Source organism: Mya arenaria, chromosome 3 (genome assembly GCF_026914265.1).
Source record: "Mya arenaria isolate MELC-2E11 chromosome 3, ASM2691426v1".
In the NCBI taxonomy this organism is placed as follows: Eukaryota; Metazoa; Mollusca; class Bivalvia; order Myida; family Myidae; genus Mya; species Mya arenaria.
Genome location: NC_069124.1, coordinates 35,475,113 through 35,492,845, shown reverse-complemented (window position 1 = coordinate 35,492,845; position 17,733 = coordinate 35,475,113). Strand labels below are relative to the sequence as shown.

Below are 17,733 nucleotides of genomic sequence, written 5' to 3'. Positions count from 1 at the left end.
ATAGTCTCTGTCCTTTGCAAACATCAGTAATGAACAAATCAAATAACTTATTTGACGTTTTTCTTTGTGCATAACTCAAAATATTTTACCCAGAGTTATAGGAATGAATCAGTCCTTCATTAATCATTTATTTTGCTAATATGGCAATGTTTAATATCATGCAATGACACCAAGGCTATAATCATATTAGATAGTTTTTACCCAATATTCATATCATTGAAAAACAGTAAGTCCTATAACACACAGTGTTCAAGCACAGTGTGAAGATTGAACTGTAGGGAGCAATGCAAGATAAATGGAAACATGAATTTTTATATTTTTATTAGACTCTTGTGTCGTAAAAAAAATCTATAAGACAATGCAAAAAGTACAGCTTGTAATATAGAACAATTGTGAAATGACTAATTGGGCATTGTTAGTTACATAAATGCAAGTGTAAGCAGATACTTCCTGTAGCTCAAAAAATGAAATGTTAACAAGAAAAAAAAATCGAAGCAATCTTCAGGCTTGAAATAAATTGAATCCAACACAATTATCTCCACAGTTCACAACATAAATGTTAAATGTTTAATTTCATACAGACATTACAGTGGTTTAAAATAAGTAGATAATGAGGCACAATATTATATCAATGAAACATTTGAATAATCATAAGGTGATCATCAGTATTTCCGCCTGGCCAATATGGGGTTGGTGGCCTCTGCCTGACCAATATAGGGTGTTGTAAGCCTTCACCATGCCCATTTGGGGTGTTGGTGGCCTTTGCCAGGCCCATTTATGGAGTTGTAGCCCTCCGCCAGGCTTATTTGGGGTGTTGGTGCCCACATACCTGTTGAAGCTAAGCTGGCCTTCCCACACACAAACACAGGCATTTAATTGTTTGCAGATGACAAACTGTATATGATTATTTGTGTATGTTATTAGGAGTATAGACTCTCTGTTTTTAAGAACTATCAGCTGCATATTGATGCACCATACACCAAATGAATCTACTTATATCAAATACAATTATTTTTTTTTATTAAAGATTTGATCAACTAGGCCTCATAACACAACAGGGTCTAAAATGTGTTCCAGAATAAAGTCCTTGGTGGCTTCATAAGCTGACAAAACATAACATTGTAATAACTCAGATTGCACTCGAAATAAACATGTACATGTACATCAACAGTTTATTTATAGATCATAAATATGTGCGTCCATCAAATATTAAGCCATCTTTGATCATTGCACAACAAGGATAAATTGCCACTGACAACAAGTCTCATTGCACACTTATCATTTTCAAAGTAACGTTCTGCTAAAATATCTGAAAAATACAAGTTTTGAGAAGTTGAAACTCAAGACTCACAATGACATATCTTTATTTTGTTATAGGTTTGTCATTAGAAGAGCCATAATGGCCAAATTACTTCTTTACGCCAAGTTTCACCAGTATTCACACATCCAATAAATAAAGAGTAATATCAAGCTCAAGACTTAAAGGGAAAATGGACCCATGCAGAGCCCATATTTATAAACTGTCTCAAGTCCAAACTAAAGAAAATATTTTTTAAAGACAAAAAAAACACATTTTAATACCATTCCTTTTATTTTGAGTCTTGAGATATAAGTAAACATGGGTCCTGGTTTTACAGCCATTACCGTGGCAATCATAAGTTCCAACCATATATACATATTATATTTCTTACTCCAATTAAAGCACTACCGGAAGAACAAAAAATAATAAAAATTATGCAATTAATAACAATTGTACAACAATCTGTCATGGTCAACATAACAAGATCACAGATGCTTGGTACACCATTGGTCAGAAAACATGGTTTAAATCAGTTACAACATGCCTCAGTTTCTCAAACAACCTTACATGTAAGTCCTTTATAATAAGATCAACTCAGCATACCATTTTTTTATCAATTGTATAATGTTCTCTGAAAGCATTACGAGACTTAAGAGCAAATTATTAAGATAATCTTTACAATTCTTTGCTTGGTAATATAGGAAGTAAATGAAAAATGATACTTAACCCTGTTACGCTTACGATATGTTGAGAAATTTGGACCTGGTTTCAAGCAAGTACACAAGTAACAAAGACAGTACGCTGTTTTTGATCTTTTGATTAATATTACACATTATTAAGAAAAAAGTTTGCAAGTTCTCTTGCCAAAGCTATAAATCTATGACATCAAAATATATTCAACATTATAAAAGCATATTTAAATGATAATGTTCAGGATGGTGGTTCACAATAAATAACCAGATCTGCTGCATGCACACATACTGGTATATCTAACAAGAGTGTTGCGGGGCTTGTCTGGTTTTCTTCAAACAAGAGGAATAACATTTATGCAGAGAGTTATTGGCCTTGCCACACATTGCCAGGTTCAACTCCTGGACCAAATTTCATGTGATTGTCTTGAAGGTAATAAAATAATTGCCAAGTTAAAAGTATTTGCATGACATTGAAGGGCATAGCTTGACAAATATAAAGCAAGACTTGCTGGCTTTGCTACACATGTACATATCAACACTAGAAACATGTGTATCAAGTTTCATGTGAATAACGTGAACTATAGCTGAGGTTAAAAGAGTTAAAGGCTATGACAATAACATGACAGATTAGCTAAAAAATTGTTTGATTATTCATGAAAATCTCTGTAATTAATAGTTTTATATTTAACACAATTTCAGGGTGATAAAAAATAAAAATAATTATAAAAAAGATATTTAACAACAGGTTTCAATGGCTGGTTAATATTAGTTAAACACTGGATCATTATTGCATTCACTTAAACTAGCTTCAAAACACTTTCTCCGAATCAAATGCTTTCCATCATAAGCTGTCCCACACATATTAATATCTGTCCCCTACCCTATTTAGTTAGTACAGTATTGCATTAAACTGTTCTTACTAGAAGATCCCCCCCACACACACTAAAGATTAAGAGCACTTCTCGACAAAGTTTCCCGGGAAGAGACCAGTTTTCCCTGATCTCTGCATGGTCCCCTTGTACCATCCATCGTCACGCTTCTTGTGGACATAGATGATGTCGCCAACCTTAAGTTCCAGCTCTATCTCGCTCTGAGCAGGGTAACTTTCTGTACAGCGGTACCTATAGCGAGATGCCTCATTAATAAGTTGATAAACATATGGTCCCTGTAATTGAGTTTATATCATAAATAATTATTTGTATATTTCTGAAATATAACTAGTAAATCAACTTATGATGTGCCATCAGAAATAAATAGCATTGTAAATTGTGAAAATTATATAGCAACACTTTATGCAATGAAATCATGAGATTAGTGTTTAAGATATAAATAAAATATCACATTCAATACGATGTATATTAAACTTGTTGTTTTTTTCTAGAATTTGTCTCTGCCCAATTTCATGATTTTTAGAAAACTTGTTGGCTTGAACTAGCTTGGCTTGATTTCCTCGTTGGCTCAAACTGGATGTGAAGGACCACTTTTTTCTACTGAATGTAAGCATTCCCGCTTGGCTAGAATTTCCCGAAACTCAATGTATTTTCGCCAGTCCGTGGGAGTACAAGCCAACGGGGTTCGACTATATAAAATTTTGTTTAGAATCCTCTAGTCATTCTAATTTATTCTAGCTTCATAGTGAAGACAACTATAGACATTTCATAGGAACCTCATGTGTCTCGTTCCTTAATTGAAAACCTAGTTAAAAATGACAAAAGAGTATACATCCAAATACTCACTTTTCTCTAATAAGTGGTTTTGGGCGGACTGGTTTCTGCGGTGGGACAGAGGAGGAAGAAGAATCAAAGGAGCCAGTCTTTTTGTGACTACTCTCTGACACAACAGTCACTTTCATGTCACTCGGAAACGATCCTGACCTGTAAAATATGATAGGTTTATATAAAAAATTAATTTCATGTTTAGCATCAATGGTCTTTAGAATAAAAAGAACCCTTTTACAAAAAAGTCTGAATTAAGATAAGAAATATTATTTTTTTCAAGTTAAGTAATATAACACCTCTCTTAGTCACGAAATATATGACAAACGTTTAGTTGGTATGAACCTGAAGAGGTACATGATGCTTTCTTTATGATTTCGTTATCAAGGACATTTGCAGAAAAAAATCAATTATTGTAAGAATGATTATATAGGGGGTTGAAACTAGGGATGGAAACCGGATACCAAATCGGTATCCAGATATTCGTATCAAGTATTCGAATACTATCCGGATACTCGTATCAAATTGTTTTCATAATAAGTAAATTTCCTATTATATGTCACCCACCTTCTGTTATTTGACACAAGTGTCCACTTAATTTATAATTCGTCATATGGCAATTTCACTTTTTCATTCATTCTTTCTCAGTCTTAATAATTTATAATGTATTAATCAAAGCTAAACAACTCATTTTACGTCATAAAACTCATGATGAATACCACATAAACACCTCGCGAATTTGATAGTCACTTCGGCCGAGGTGGTTGCTTGGTTACTGCCACGTGCTTTCGAGTTTGTTATTTATCAGCAGGTTTCATGTTAAATGACGCTTTGATTATTTGATTAGTCGATTGTAATTTTATTTCATTATATTGTTTGATTTAATGCAATACCTACAATTTCTGCGGTGTTTTTTGATGAAGGATATAATTGCGGAAAAGATAAGAAGACAAAAAGCAATCTGATTTTTCTTTATTTACATGCGTGTACTTTTTTTATTTATTAATAAACTAAACATGTTTACATATCGTATAAAAAAAATAGTGGACATGGTGACGTCAAGAGTTGTCTGCCTCATGGTGGACTTTGAAGGCGTGGTCGGTGGACGGCATACGGGGTGTTTTTTCATGTAATTTCTAAGATTTGAAGTTCCACCACAATATACCAGTTTAACATTACACAGTTGACACACAACACTTACCATCCTCGGATTTTGTGAAATACTTCCAAAAATTGAAGTCAATGTTGGAGGCATATTTCCGTTGTCATGATACAGGAATAACGATTAATAATTCAAAACACAATTACAAGATGCAAAATGATGGAAATTTGATTGAAAAGTGAAAAGATAAACAAATTTGTTTTTATATTTATTGTTCAGATAGCAATAATTTCTTCATGCATATTCATCAAAAATACGATTGGTCATTAATAGCTTTGATTGCACAACCCTTATCTTGTGATTGGACGATCAATTCCTGCGGATTAATGATCAATCCGTTTAATACCAACTAGTGCCAATTAGTGTCAATTAAGCACATCTGATATCATAAAACAACACTTGTCATTGTAAACAAGGTCATAGAACTTCACAGGGTGCTGCACAAGGACACAATATCATGCCTTGTACAAACACCAAATTAGCAAACGATTTGTGACACATACCCACTTCGCGACAGACACTGTTGATCACCTGAAATTTTTCATCTGAAAAGTTTTATAACAATTGCTATGTCTCTGCTAAGCTATTTCATTGAAATTTTAATTCTTAACGAATATTGGAATACCCATTTTGGTATCCGAATACTTGCGTGATATCCGGATACTCGGATATTCGCTTCCATCCCTAGTTGAAACAAAAATTTCCAATTCATGATTTAAGGCTGTGACCTTGACCTTGAACAGTTCTAACATGGGTTCTGCACATTTTCTTCATGGGTAGAACATGAGACCCAAGCTTCATAAAGATATTTCAATAAATGTTGGAGATTTTGAGCGGACAACATCAAAGGTAAATTAAAACAGATGAAAAAGGCTAACAATTTGAGTAACAGTAAATTTATTGTCACTAGGTTTTTTCCACACAGGAACACAAACACGCAAATTTATGTATTGGGATGGTTTTACCATCTTAAGTACTGCATTTATTAATATCACTTTTTCAAATCAGTATCCCTAAGGAGTAATGATATGTACAGTTGAACAATGCTTTTCCGAATACCGTTTATTCAAAATTATCACTATTTTAAAATTATTTTCGGTCCCGATTTTACTCCTTCTTTGTTTTTTGGGGTCTTTATTCCGAAACCGCTGTTCCGAAATAATCGCTATTTCGAAGTAAATATTACGGTCCCAATTTGTTTTTTCACACCTATTTATCAATTCTTATTTTAAACTCAATCGTGTCAAAGTTTTCTCACACCATACTGCGAATGCACTCGGGCATCGGCTTGAGTGACAATGGAGCACAATTAGCGCTTGTTAAAGAATGACATTGAGCACGCGTATGTTACAAACATCGATGTCAGAAAATGAGCGATTCATTAAGGTGATGTAGTGATGTAGATGTAGTAATTGCTGGTTAACAAATCTAAATATCATTCGAAAATGTCTATCTCATCTGATTTGATCGCCGCATTATTTACTAGACCTGCTACTGAACAATCCAAATGCATACATGTGCAGTCATTTTGTTTTAAATGTTTATGTTGTTTTAATAAAGAAGTATAATAACAAAATTATAAACACTAAATTAACAAATATTTTTGTAAATGAAAGACAACTCAATCTGTGTGTATCATATTGGTAACGTGTGACCAACATTGCAATCGTAACAACTTAGTATTTATAATTCGCAAATGCTGTCATTTGCCGAAAATTGTGAATCTGGACACCGCTATTCCGAAGTAAATTGTTTGGTCCTTAACATTTCAGATCAATGGTTTTCAACTGTAGTTTGAAACAAATTTTAAGATAAAGGACATAATACAATGTTTATTTGACTTTGCAAGTCAAGCTTTCCACTTAAAATGTGATATCACCATAATATAAATCCAAAATTGGTGATCTTACAATATTTTGGATGAAAGTGCCCATATTGGAATAATGCTGGAATTGTCATACCTGTTATGTTGCACACTGTTTTCACTAAGTGAGGCATCAAGATCTCCTGACCGCGACTTCCTACTCTTCCCCGCTGACGCCAGTCGCTTCATTAAGCTCATCTTCTCCTTGTCCTTTTTCTGAAAAAGTAAATGATAAGACTGTGAAAGATTGAAAGTCATGCATGTAACGGGTTTACAAAAAAAATGTCCAGCCCAGTAACTTCCTTTGTGAATTAATTTTCATTGATCTGCTGAACATGTTTCTGTTTTGTAAATAATAATATTCTTGTACATGAATTGCTTTTTAAAGTCTTTTAGTGTATAACGTGAAAATGAATTAAAAGTTACATTTTGTAAGAGTAAAAACATGTTCTTTTTCTCAAGATGGCTATAAAATCAATGAGTCAATTTAAAAGATATAACTGCAAATGACTTCGCGTTAGGTTAGGGATAAAACTTTAATGGTTAATATTCAACAGCATGACCTATTTATTAAATGAAAAATAAATCATCACCTTTTCCTTCTCCTTTGCACCAGACCCAGTATTAGCTGTAGCTCCCACCATCACATTGGGCGGAGTGACATTGGCGCTAGCCGTAACTGAGTGTTTCCACACGGGGCTGCTTGCGCTTGTTGCAGTGGTTGGCTCAGAGCGGGCACCCACATTAGGGCTTGTAGACTTTGAGGCTCGTACGTACCGGGTGGTGCGAGGACCAGTGGCTAGAACCGGGCTGTTGGGACTGGAGGCCGAGGACTTGTCTGAAATGTGATAAGGTGATATTTCTGTGCACAACTAGAGAGGTACATGGAATCTCTCATTTCCTCAATATGAGGCTTTACTTGATTACATCCCCTTGATAATTACAAACTATAATTTAAGAAATGAGCACTTAAGTCCAACTCAAAGTGCATTTATTTTGTTTGTACAGGGTTATATAGTTAATCTCCTCATTGATTTGACAAACACTTAAGGCTTATAGGTGGTTTTGCTATACATGTTTCATGAAACTGGTGTACCTAGTTTCATTTAAATATCTTAAATATTTGAATTCAACCAAGGTTCAAGTTTTTGTTATGCCACGAATATCTCACAATACCACCCCTTGTTTCTTCGTTAAACAGAGCAGCTAAAATGCAACAACATTTGCAGCTATACAGTAGTCAATGCCCATAACGATAACACTATTTCTCTACATTTAAAGATGGACATATAAAACATCAGCTGCATACTTTTACTCGGCGGTGGGGCAATCCTGGGAATGACAGGTGGGGGTTGAATGCCCCTGTCCACGCTACTAGATCTCCTCTCTCCCTCACCTCGACTCCGAGATCTCCCTGAGGCCTCTGAACTACTGGTTTTGGGACGGGGTGGGGATATGCCTGGCTTGGACACTTTCGGACTACTGCTGTTGCTGCTGTTGCTGCTGGGGCTTGCTGACTGGGATGCTGGCTGAGGTTTAAGACTCGGAGATTTGTTGGTACTCTTGCCACTTGTGTGTGTTCTGTATAAAGTAACATTTTAGATATACTGGTGACTTGGGCAGTATTTACAATGCAAATGTACCAGTAATAAGAGGATTGATTGCACCAAGTTGCTTTATTTATATGGCTTTTGATCTTCAGGTGTGTTGAAATAATTATTAACAGTTAATGAATATTTATAAATTAATGCAATTGGAATGGCTGCCACCGGGACAAATTTACTAATGAGAGGATGTACAAAATACTCTCTAAGTTCAAAGCTGACATGAATCGCTCTCGAGTCAAAATCCTAGGTAAAAGCAGTAATGGTGTCCTTATCAAGATGCAATGAAAAAGAACCTCTGTTGGGGTATAACCCACAACTCCTTTTTTCATTAATTTCATAACCATGTTTAAAATGTTCCTCAATGGTTTTTAAATTCAACATTATGGTGTAAAGTGTCAGACAGAACAGTTTACTTCACATACTTGACAGCCTGCGCATAATTTCCAGGGAAGACTCCTGCAGAGCCAGATTTGATTTCGACCCCTTTAAACCAGCCGTCCATACACTTCTCAGACACGCTGTAGTAATCTCCCTTTACTAACTCCAGCTCGTCTGGCTTTCGAGGCTTGTAGTTGTATAATGCTATGTAACTGTGTAATGGAAAAAGGCAGCAATTGACATGATGCTAGATCACATTAAGACCGCTCTGAATACCTACTATATCTAATGAGATTGTATTGAATTCAGTTCTTCGTGTATTGGTTTTATTTTGTCCAGAGTTATCACATGATTCAACAATGATTCAGACAATGATTCTGTTGGCTTAACTGTTATAGTTATTCATATTAGGGTGAACTACCCAGAAAGTACAAATTACAAGTACTGATACATGTACTTGGCATATAATTTGGAGGCATGTTTTGTCATCAAATGACAACAAAACATATTTTTTCTCTCAAGTTAGTTATATTTTAATATAAGGCAAACATTTTTTTTAGACTCATTAATAAAAAATACAGACAGATACAAAAATAATTTCAAGTGCATTAGATTTGAATTTTTATATTTTTCACAAATCTGATTTGGTAATGGAACATAGGTTAAACAGTGACAAACATAAATGGATCTCATAGTCAATATACCGGTAACGTCAATGTCAGCAACCATGGTACTTTCTTCCATTACACTTTATATCGTGGGGAAATTACTGACAAAATCTCATTTATATGAATATGCATGAGGCAGGGGAGACAACTCTACAAAATTGCATGTTAGAACTAAATACTGCTCAATAACTCTGTATTGTCAGTTATCTAAGCTGCTGCTTAAAATTTGTCGTGAAGAGGCGGAAAGAGCTTTATTCCAGCTATAATCATAATACTTTTTCTATGCGAAAAACGTTAGTATAAATGTCTGTGCATATTTCTGCATTGGTATATGTACCTTGCAAAACTAGTGAAACTGCCTCATTGATTATTCATGATTACCAGATTTTCCTTGCCAAATTTCCCATGGTGCAAAAACAAAGCATAGCATGGTAGTGTATCAGGGGTATCTGACAATGATAATACACAAGCAAAAAATATAATGTCATGATGTCATGAGATTGAGAAAAGAATAGCGGGGCAATGTCATTAGTACTTTCAAGATAAATCAAGTTTGTTTTTCTGTATGTTGGAATATACCCGACTTTAAATAAAGATTCTTGTATCTTGTAGAATTAATTTCACAGGAAGCCCAAAACTGAATATTTTGAAATAATCCTGCTTAATATTAATAATTTATTTTTGCTTGTAGGGGCATTGTAAGACAGTATAATCATATTGCTTACATGGGTGCTGATGAGCCACTGGCTGTGGGTGCATCATGGGAGGGTCTTGGTGGGCTAGAGGCAGAATGAGGGGTCTCTGGTGGCAGACGTTTGGTGGGAAGACTGATGGGAGCTGGCTCCATGGCCATGGCATGGTGGTCTGCAGTCCGTCCTGCATCTATATCACACAGAATGCTGTGGTGTGTTTTACATATACAGATCTAAGGTCTCTAATGCACAAACAAGTGTGTCATTCAGTCAAGCCATTGGCAGTTATGTTATTTTTTATGCCTGGCGACCCTGTATTATTTTGGTTTCATTTGAAATGGTAATGCCTACTGATAACTCATATGTCAAAAAATATACTTTAACTATAGATCAAGATATTCCACTTTTTATTTTCATCCTTATTTCAAATGAAATCAGACATGAAATAATCTATTATGTGATCATTAAATGCCAAATCTTTGTAATATTGTTTTTCTTACTCTATCACAAAACCCTTTCAAATGATACTAAAAAACCTTGGCTCTCGAGGCACAACTGGCTATCAGTTATCATAACCCAATCATTGTAACACAATCTTTCTGGACATTCATCAGACAGAATAATGCAGTATGCATTAAATAGTGACTTTATTTAATAAACAAACTACTACTTTTCCCCTTTACTTCACACTGGCCTATCCAACATTCTTAGTTTCAAGTCATTCCAATCTCATCAGTTGTAGCAAACATACATACAAAAATTTAGAATTATTCTAAAATGTAAATGGTAATTGATATTTTTTTCTCTTTCATTTAATAAACATGCCACTTACAAATATATACTCCAACAAACCAACCTGCAATGTTTCCATCGTCAGATCTTCCAGCATTTGTACTAGCACTGGCAGTAGTAGAGGCAAGTGGCGATGGGAATGAAATGGTCAATGACGACGGTTCAGTCACAGTGGTTGATGACTGACCGCCAGAAGCCAGGAGGTCCGCCGCAACTGTGTTACTATCAAGGGAACGTCTCTGGATGGCGTGTGAAGGTAGACGGATGTTTTGTGGTAAAGCAGTGAGTGAATGTCGTTTGTTCTGTTGAGTATGTTGATTGTGGACGGGGGATCCTTCCTTTGAGCTGTGTGGGGAGGATCGGTGGGCGGGTGGAAGGCCTGGCCGGGCCGGTAACGGGCTTTGATGGACTGCGGGCAAGGGCCCTGGTGCGAGTGATGGCCCGGGATGGGCGGGGGTGACTGGAGGGCCTGATTGATGGTTGCTCACAATACTGTAAATAGGAATCTCGCATAACACAAAAATGTCATGTAAATTTTAGTTAAAACTTTGACATTACTCAAAAATTACTTTTCTCAAATAGACTTACTATTAAATTTTTATACACAGTGTTCATTTCACTGATCAAATTGCTCCAAATTAAGCAAAGAAGGTTTACAAATGAACCCTGACATTGTTTTCAACAGTTATCTTTTGACAAACTGGTTAACAATTTCATTTTTTATGCTTACCTGGTTTTGTCCGAGAGCCTTAAGAGTATTTTTGCAGGATCATTTAACTGTAACAGAAATAATAATTCATTGGAGGGTCATTTAGTGCAAGATCGCAATAACTTTCACTAAGTGAGCACAAAAAGCTTTAAATGCCAGGAGTGAAATATTTACTTTGAGGTTATCACAAAGCAAAATTGGTTGTGATCTTACACTGAACATAACAAATTATTTTTATTATGAGCCTAAAAAGGATATAAATTACAATGGTTTTTTATCCCAAAAATACTCAAAACAGTACATGAATTTCAGATAACATCCAAATGATGTCTTTAAAACGGTGTCCCAATCCTTACTTCTTTTTTTTGTATTTTTAACATTTGAAATGTCTGCAGTTGTCAACATCTTTTCATACAGTTAAATTGCATATAGAAAACTTTTTGTTTTTGCTACCTGTACAAACGAGAGAGGGAAGATCCCAATCCTGTCCCCTTTCTTTCCCTCCAACCAGTTTTCATCCACCTTTCTTATCACTGTCACTATCTCATCCTGAAATTGAAGAAATAAGACGAGATATAGAGGTGAAACAAGAAATAATTGTCAAACATTATGCCCCCCCCCCCCCCCCCCCCTGAATGCCATACTGTCAATAATATTTGGACAATTGAATGAAATATGCATGAACTGAAATGACAGCTGATTTGACATTGGATGCCTTTGAGGCAGTTTTAAGATATGACCATTTGTCAAAATAATCCTGAAAACATGGCGCTCAGGGTGGGCATAATGCTTGACAAACATCTCTTGTTTCAGTTGATCACAATATACTTCACAGAGGGAGCTAAAAGCTATACTTCAAGAGTGGCATAGCCACGAGTGTAAGAATTACTTTTGAGGTTCACATGAACTCAACAAATAATTTTCTTTTCATAACATGCCTAAAAAGGTTATAAAAGGACATTTAAATGTTGATTTTCGGAAACCCCATTAGATTGTATGCCAAAAAAGTCATTTCAGAAATTAGACTGTTTAAAATCATTTTTATTTCACTGATAAATCTCGTTAAACCACTAGAGAGCATATATTAAGATTTTAACATTGTTTTTTTACAATGTAATATGTTCAAGCTTGGTGACGTTCAATATAAAAATTACATATTTCAACGTTCACAAACCTAGACCCAAGTAAACCATAACAATTGTATGGTTTAGGAATAGGCTTACCTTTTTGAAAGCCAGACAGTCATCCTCGTGGTCGGGATTGAAGTCGTACAAGCTCTTGCATTGTGGGATTGTGCTGAGTAGCGGAGTGATCACCTGAAACAAAGACGTTTGACTTGGTCAAAATCAACTTCAAAACCACTATGTTCAATATAAGAATTAAATACAAAGTGTCTGATATGAATCTTATATAATTTATCAAGTGCTGTCACCAGAATGTGACAAATTCCCTCACAAAGGCCTTGTTGAACATATAGCATTTAATGTTTAGGCCTAAATGGACAGATTCTTGGGGCAACAATTATGTACAATGCACATATTCTTCTATGATTCCTGGTATTGGAACAATTATGTACATGTAAAATGCACATGTTCTTCTATGATTCCTGGTATTGGAACAATTATGTACATGTACAATGCACATATTCTTCTATGATTCCTGGTATTGGAACAATTATGTACATGTAAAATGCACATGTTCTTCTATGATTCCTGGTATTGGAACAATTATGTACATGTACAATGCACATATTCTTCTATGATTCCTGGTATTGGAACAATTATGTACATGTAAAATGCACATGTTCTTCTATGATTCCTGGTATTGGAACAATTATGTACATGTACAATGCACATATTCTTCTATGATTCCTGGTATTGGAACAATTATGTACATGTACAATGCAAATAATATTGTGGGATAATTCCTAGTATTGAAGCAATTATAAGCATGTCATTGCACATATTACTTTAGGATAATTCCTAGTATTGGAACAATTAAATACATGTAAAGTGCACATATTCTTGTGGGATAATTCCTAGTATTGTATTAAAAACAATTATTGCCATGTACAATGCAGATATACAAATTTTCCATGTTTTACCTGCACATAAGTTGCAGGAAAGAAGCCATGCTGATTGTTCAGTTCACCATGGTACCAGTTTTCATCTACTTGCTTCTTGAGGTAAACAATATCACCCTTCTTGAATGAAAGGTCCCTGCAGATGACAGAAGAAAAACATTAGACATGTTAAAAAAAACTTTATTTCAAAATGATAAATAAATCAAGCAAGATTAAGTCTAAGAAATTTATAGCAGCATTAAAATTATTAATTAAACGCTTCTTCTCTCAACCTGAAGTTCTGCTCTGACTAAATAAAGCATTATGTCATCATTAGTCATTTTTAACAGAATGGAATTATCATTGAAGGGGCACAGTACAAGTGGATAAAAAAAAATGTTGTTGTTTTTTCTTTAATCAATAATGCATTATTATGTTCAATTCATTTAACTTTAATTATTGAAACAAAAAACCCATATGATTTGTGTACTCAGTACAGTTAAAAAAATATACGCCTTTGAAAAATGTTTGTATTTTTAATTAATAGCTGCAAGGCCACAAATTCTCGTTAAAAAAGCACCGATATATCGCTTATATTTTTTTTATCTAAATACATATCAGATGTTTTGTTGTTGTGATCATTACAGTCAAATGATTTAAAGATAATAATGCATTAAAAATGCAAAAACATTTTTTGGCATCAACCCATTCTGTGCCCCTTTAAGTGCTGGTGCATGTATACCATATTACAAGTTTATGCTAAGGTCACTACTGAGTACTGACAATTAATACGGTTAAAGGATTACCCAGGATCCTTCGCATCATAGTTAAAAAGGGCTTTGGCATGTGGCCTGTTGCCAGCAGCAGCCTGTCGCTGTTGCTGCTGACGGGCGAAGGTAGCAACAGCTGAGGTATCGGCTTGGGTACTTCCAGGGGAGCCAACACTCTCACGTTTACGACTTTGGGCGATAGCACTTCGGGCTTGGGCCTTCAGACCTTCGAGTAATCTAATCAACAAAATGTTGCTGGGTAGATCTTCCACCCTCATCTCAACCTGCAATTAATCAACATAAATTTTTATGCACAACTACTGGTATTAAAAACCTTAAGACTTAAACAGATTAGCGTCTATCCCACCGATCAAAATATATGTAAGTCTGGCATTAATAAAATGGTTAGTAAATCAACAGGCCATGCTACATTTTTATAGGCTTAAGACAATACAAGAAGTAAATTAAATTTCAGGCCTTCCATTAAGAATTTGAAACTGGAAGTATGAATTTGCTTACCATCTATATTGGATTTTTTTACTGACATGTTGAAGTTTAAGTTTCTTGAACACAGCAATTTATTCCACTATTTTTTATTTTTTATGTAAAAAAAATAATGCAACTATGAATTGCCAACTTCACAATTTTATATTAAAATAATTCATGTTACGTTAAGACTAAAAATATCACCATGAAGGTAGAATTGACACCAGGTATGATATTTTGAACTTTAACTAAAAAATTATGGAAGTTTTTGTACCTTCAAGGCATCAATCTTGGAAGTTTAAGCTTATTTCTTGGGAGTAATATACTTCCAAACTTCCTTTAATTGAAGAAATGAGTAATCCTTCAATTTTTATAAAGATAACTGTTTTAATTTATCAACAAAGTTATTGCAAACATTCCTTACACAAAATACTTTTAATCATACATTCAAAGATACAATTGATGCCAACACAATGATTTTTGCTTCATTATGAAATAAACCAATATTACAAATTTGAAAAAGACACAGTGAAACTCATAAATTTTATGAAGCATAATAATTAAATACTAACAAGAAATCTGCATTCTGGACACCGCAGTTCGTGCTTGGTGCTCACAATCTCCTCCAAGCATCGCTTACAAAAGGTGTGCTGGCAGGGCAATACCTTGCTGGTATCATCTAGCTGGTCCAGGCATACTGAACACTCCAGCAGCAAATTCAGCTGTTGCTCATCCATATGCAACTTTCCTGGAATAATTTTTTTGAATTACCATTCATTGCCATTGTCTTGCTTTAGTGAGGGAGGTACATTGTAACTATAATGTAGTGAGTTAAATCTTAAATCAGTAGCATCATTGATGGTACAGTAGCTCCCTTACATTGCCAGGGATTTTGATACTTAGTAATGTTAAAAGCTTATACAAACATGTATTTATATGTCCATTCCTCAGTGAGGTATTGTTATCTTTTCCGATACGTGATCTCAAAGTTTTTTATCTATATCTTGCTATGTGCAGCCTTAACCATTGCAAAATGGAATACAAAAACAATGTAGAGCGTATAACCAACTGCTGTTTTCTTCAGTTGTGAAGTCAAAGTGCTATTAGATACTGCCACATAAGAGCCCACCTAACCTACCAGTAAGTAATGACCTGAATTTGAAAGGCCCTTTGGTTAAAAATAGAAAAAATGATTACAAGAGAAGTCATTTACCACCACTAAGTTGTACCCATTGTGTGTGCCATATTTGTGGAGATCAGACCAGGGGATTTTTATCAATCCACATTATATTTTCACTACCGTGCGAGCATACATTTTCTATTCCCAGAAGTATGGTACCATATTTGGAGAAGTACATCCAATACAAAGAGTATACAGGTCTAGTCAACATAACCCAATAGGACAACAAATTTAGCTATTCGTATAAAATGATGGCACATGTACAAATTGGCTTTGATCTAATCAGAACTAAGATGGCAACAAAGCCCAAAAATCAAAACAGTTGGTTTGGGTTACCTGATCCTACTTACAAAATAGGTGTCAACCATACCGTTTTTATAGTCTGTCGGTTAAAAAAATAGTGTGTGTTTAATATGTTGTTTAAAAACCTTTGAAGCTTTATACAGAAAATTATTTTAACACCACTCCCAAGTATGACAATAACGTTCTTACAATAATAAAAAAAACTACCTACCCTACCTGGTTTTGAAAAGGTTGTAATGCCCAAGTCAATTGTAACCACACCTCCCCCAGGTCAGGGGAATAGCGGCGACTTTGACTTTCGGTCAAGCCAAGCCCGGGCAAAATCCCCGCCCTGTGGGGACTAACTGCTGGTAAACCCCCACCAAATGCCCCCCGCACCCCAGGGACCCTAAGTAAGGCCCATTCCCCGCTATATTTGGTGCGAAGACAAAACCACCACATTTACCTGGCACTGCGGGGCTACCTGGAAGGTAAAAACATGGCCCATTTCCAGGGCTGTCCCCGGTATACCCCCGGACCTGGGGGGGGGGGGGCGTAGTTGCAATTGACTGGTGCATAACCCCAACCAAACCAATTTTTTGGCCCTTAATAGATAATACTTAGGATGCCTTCTCCAAAACTGGAACAATTTTCTAATTGCACAACTTCATAATGGAATGACTTCTCCTGTTCCCCAATAAGCATACGAATAGAAAAAGAGCGGGTAAGGATTAAAACCCCTCCTCCAGAAAGACCACATGGCTTTTACACAGTAACACCTTATTATAGATGCAGATTTTCTATGCAATGACCTGCAATACAGCAAAATACTATCTTGGGAAATAATCTGCTACCGTTAACATTGTATAGGTTATTTGTTTCAGAGCACTTAAAAGCAAGTCACACCTAGTCATGATTACCCTGACTACATTAGCTTTTTGTATAATGACAGGTCAGTTAAGGTAGTGTGGCGGTAAGTTTTCAGGCCATCAAGTGCTATGCAAACTGAGATAACTCGCCACATGGCTCATAACAGAGACACAATAATAAATTTTATGATATTAATATACATAACTCTGTTTTAAAACACAAAACATACCCACTACTGAAGAAAATGTCCGAACTATTCTGTCCGAAATCTATTCATGGCAGAATCCCGAATTGTGTATTTCCGCACAGTGGTCAGTAAATTACGAATTTTAAAGTAATTCAATATATCGGCTTATTTTGTGTTATAAAATAAGGTACAAAAAGGAATCTTACTCACCAAACGTTCATTTTTAGGCAGACAATCCTACTTCCTGCTTTTGGCAGCCATTTTGGAAACTAGACGCAGAGAAACGAAGTAGTTCGTTTTTACCACGAATATAGTTG

At 35.3% G+C, this 17,733-nt stretch overlaps 1 protein-coding gene across 2 annotated transcripts; it reads right to left on the bottom strand.

Moving 5' to 3' along the window:
• Nucleotides 1-304: 304 nt before the first annotated feature.
• LOC128227953 (E3 ubiquitin-protein ligase SH3RF3-like) lies at nucleotides 305-17,693 on the bottom strand. 2 transcript variants are annotated; one of them, XM_052938938.1, is made up of 15 exons: nucleotides 17,627-17,693; nucleotides 15,470-15,645; nucleotides 14,448-14,695; nucleotides 13,684-13,798; nucleotides 12,803-12,895; nucleotides 12,033-12,128; nucleotides 11,601-11,647; nucleotides 10,935-11,362; nucleotides 10,112-10,268; nucleotides 8,763-8,930; nucleotides 8,043-8,314; nucleotides 7,327-7,571; nucleotides 6,831-6,949; nucleotides 3,729-3,866; nucleotides 305-3,113 (listed from the first exon to the last, which is right to left on the bottom strand). In XM_052938938.1, the coding sequence occupies exons 2-15, from the start codon at nucleotides 15,632-15,634 to the stop codon at nucleotides 2,942-2,944; spliced, it is 2,463 nt and encodes an 820-aa protein (XP_052794898.1). In that variant the 5' UTR covers nucleotides 15,635-15,645; nucleotides 17,627-17,693; the 3' UTR covers nucleotides 305-2,941. The 2 variants fall into 2 exon arrangements, with proteins under 2 accessions (XP_052794898.1, XP_052794899.1); XM_052938939.1 differs by having other exon boundaries at nucleotides 8,130-8,314.
• Between the last annotated feature and the right edge of the window lie 40 nt (nucleotides 17,694-17,733).

Excerpts from the sequence above, each read along its gene's own strand:
- LOC128227953 (XM_052938938.1), bottom strand. The coding sequence starts at position 15,634 with ATGGATGAGCAACAGCTGAATTTGCTGCTGGAGTGTTCAGTATGCCTG. Across the intron at positions 11,363-11,600 it reads AGGCTCTCGGACAAAACCAG|TATTGTGAGCAACCATCAAT; the intron begins GTAAGCATAAAA and ends TCCTATTTACAG. Across the intron at positions 3,867-6,830 it reads AACAGTGTGCAACATAACAG|GTCAGGATCGTTTCCGAGTG; the intron begins GTATGACAATTC and ends CATATTTTACAG.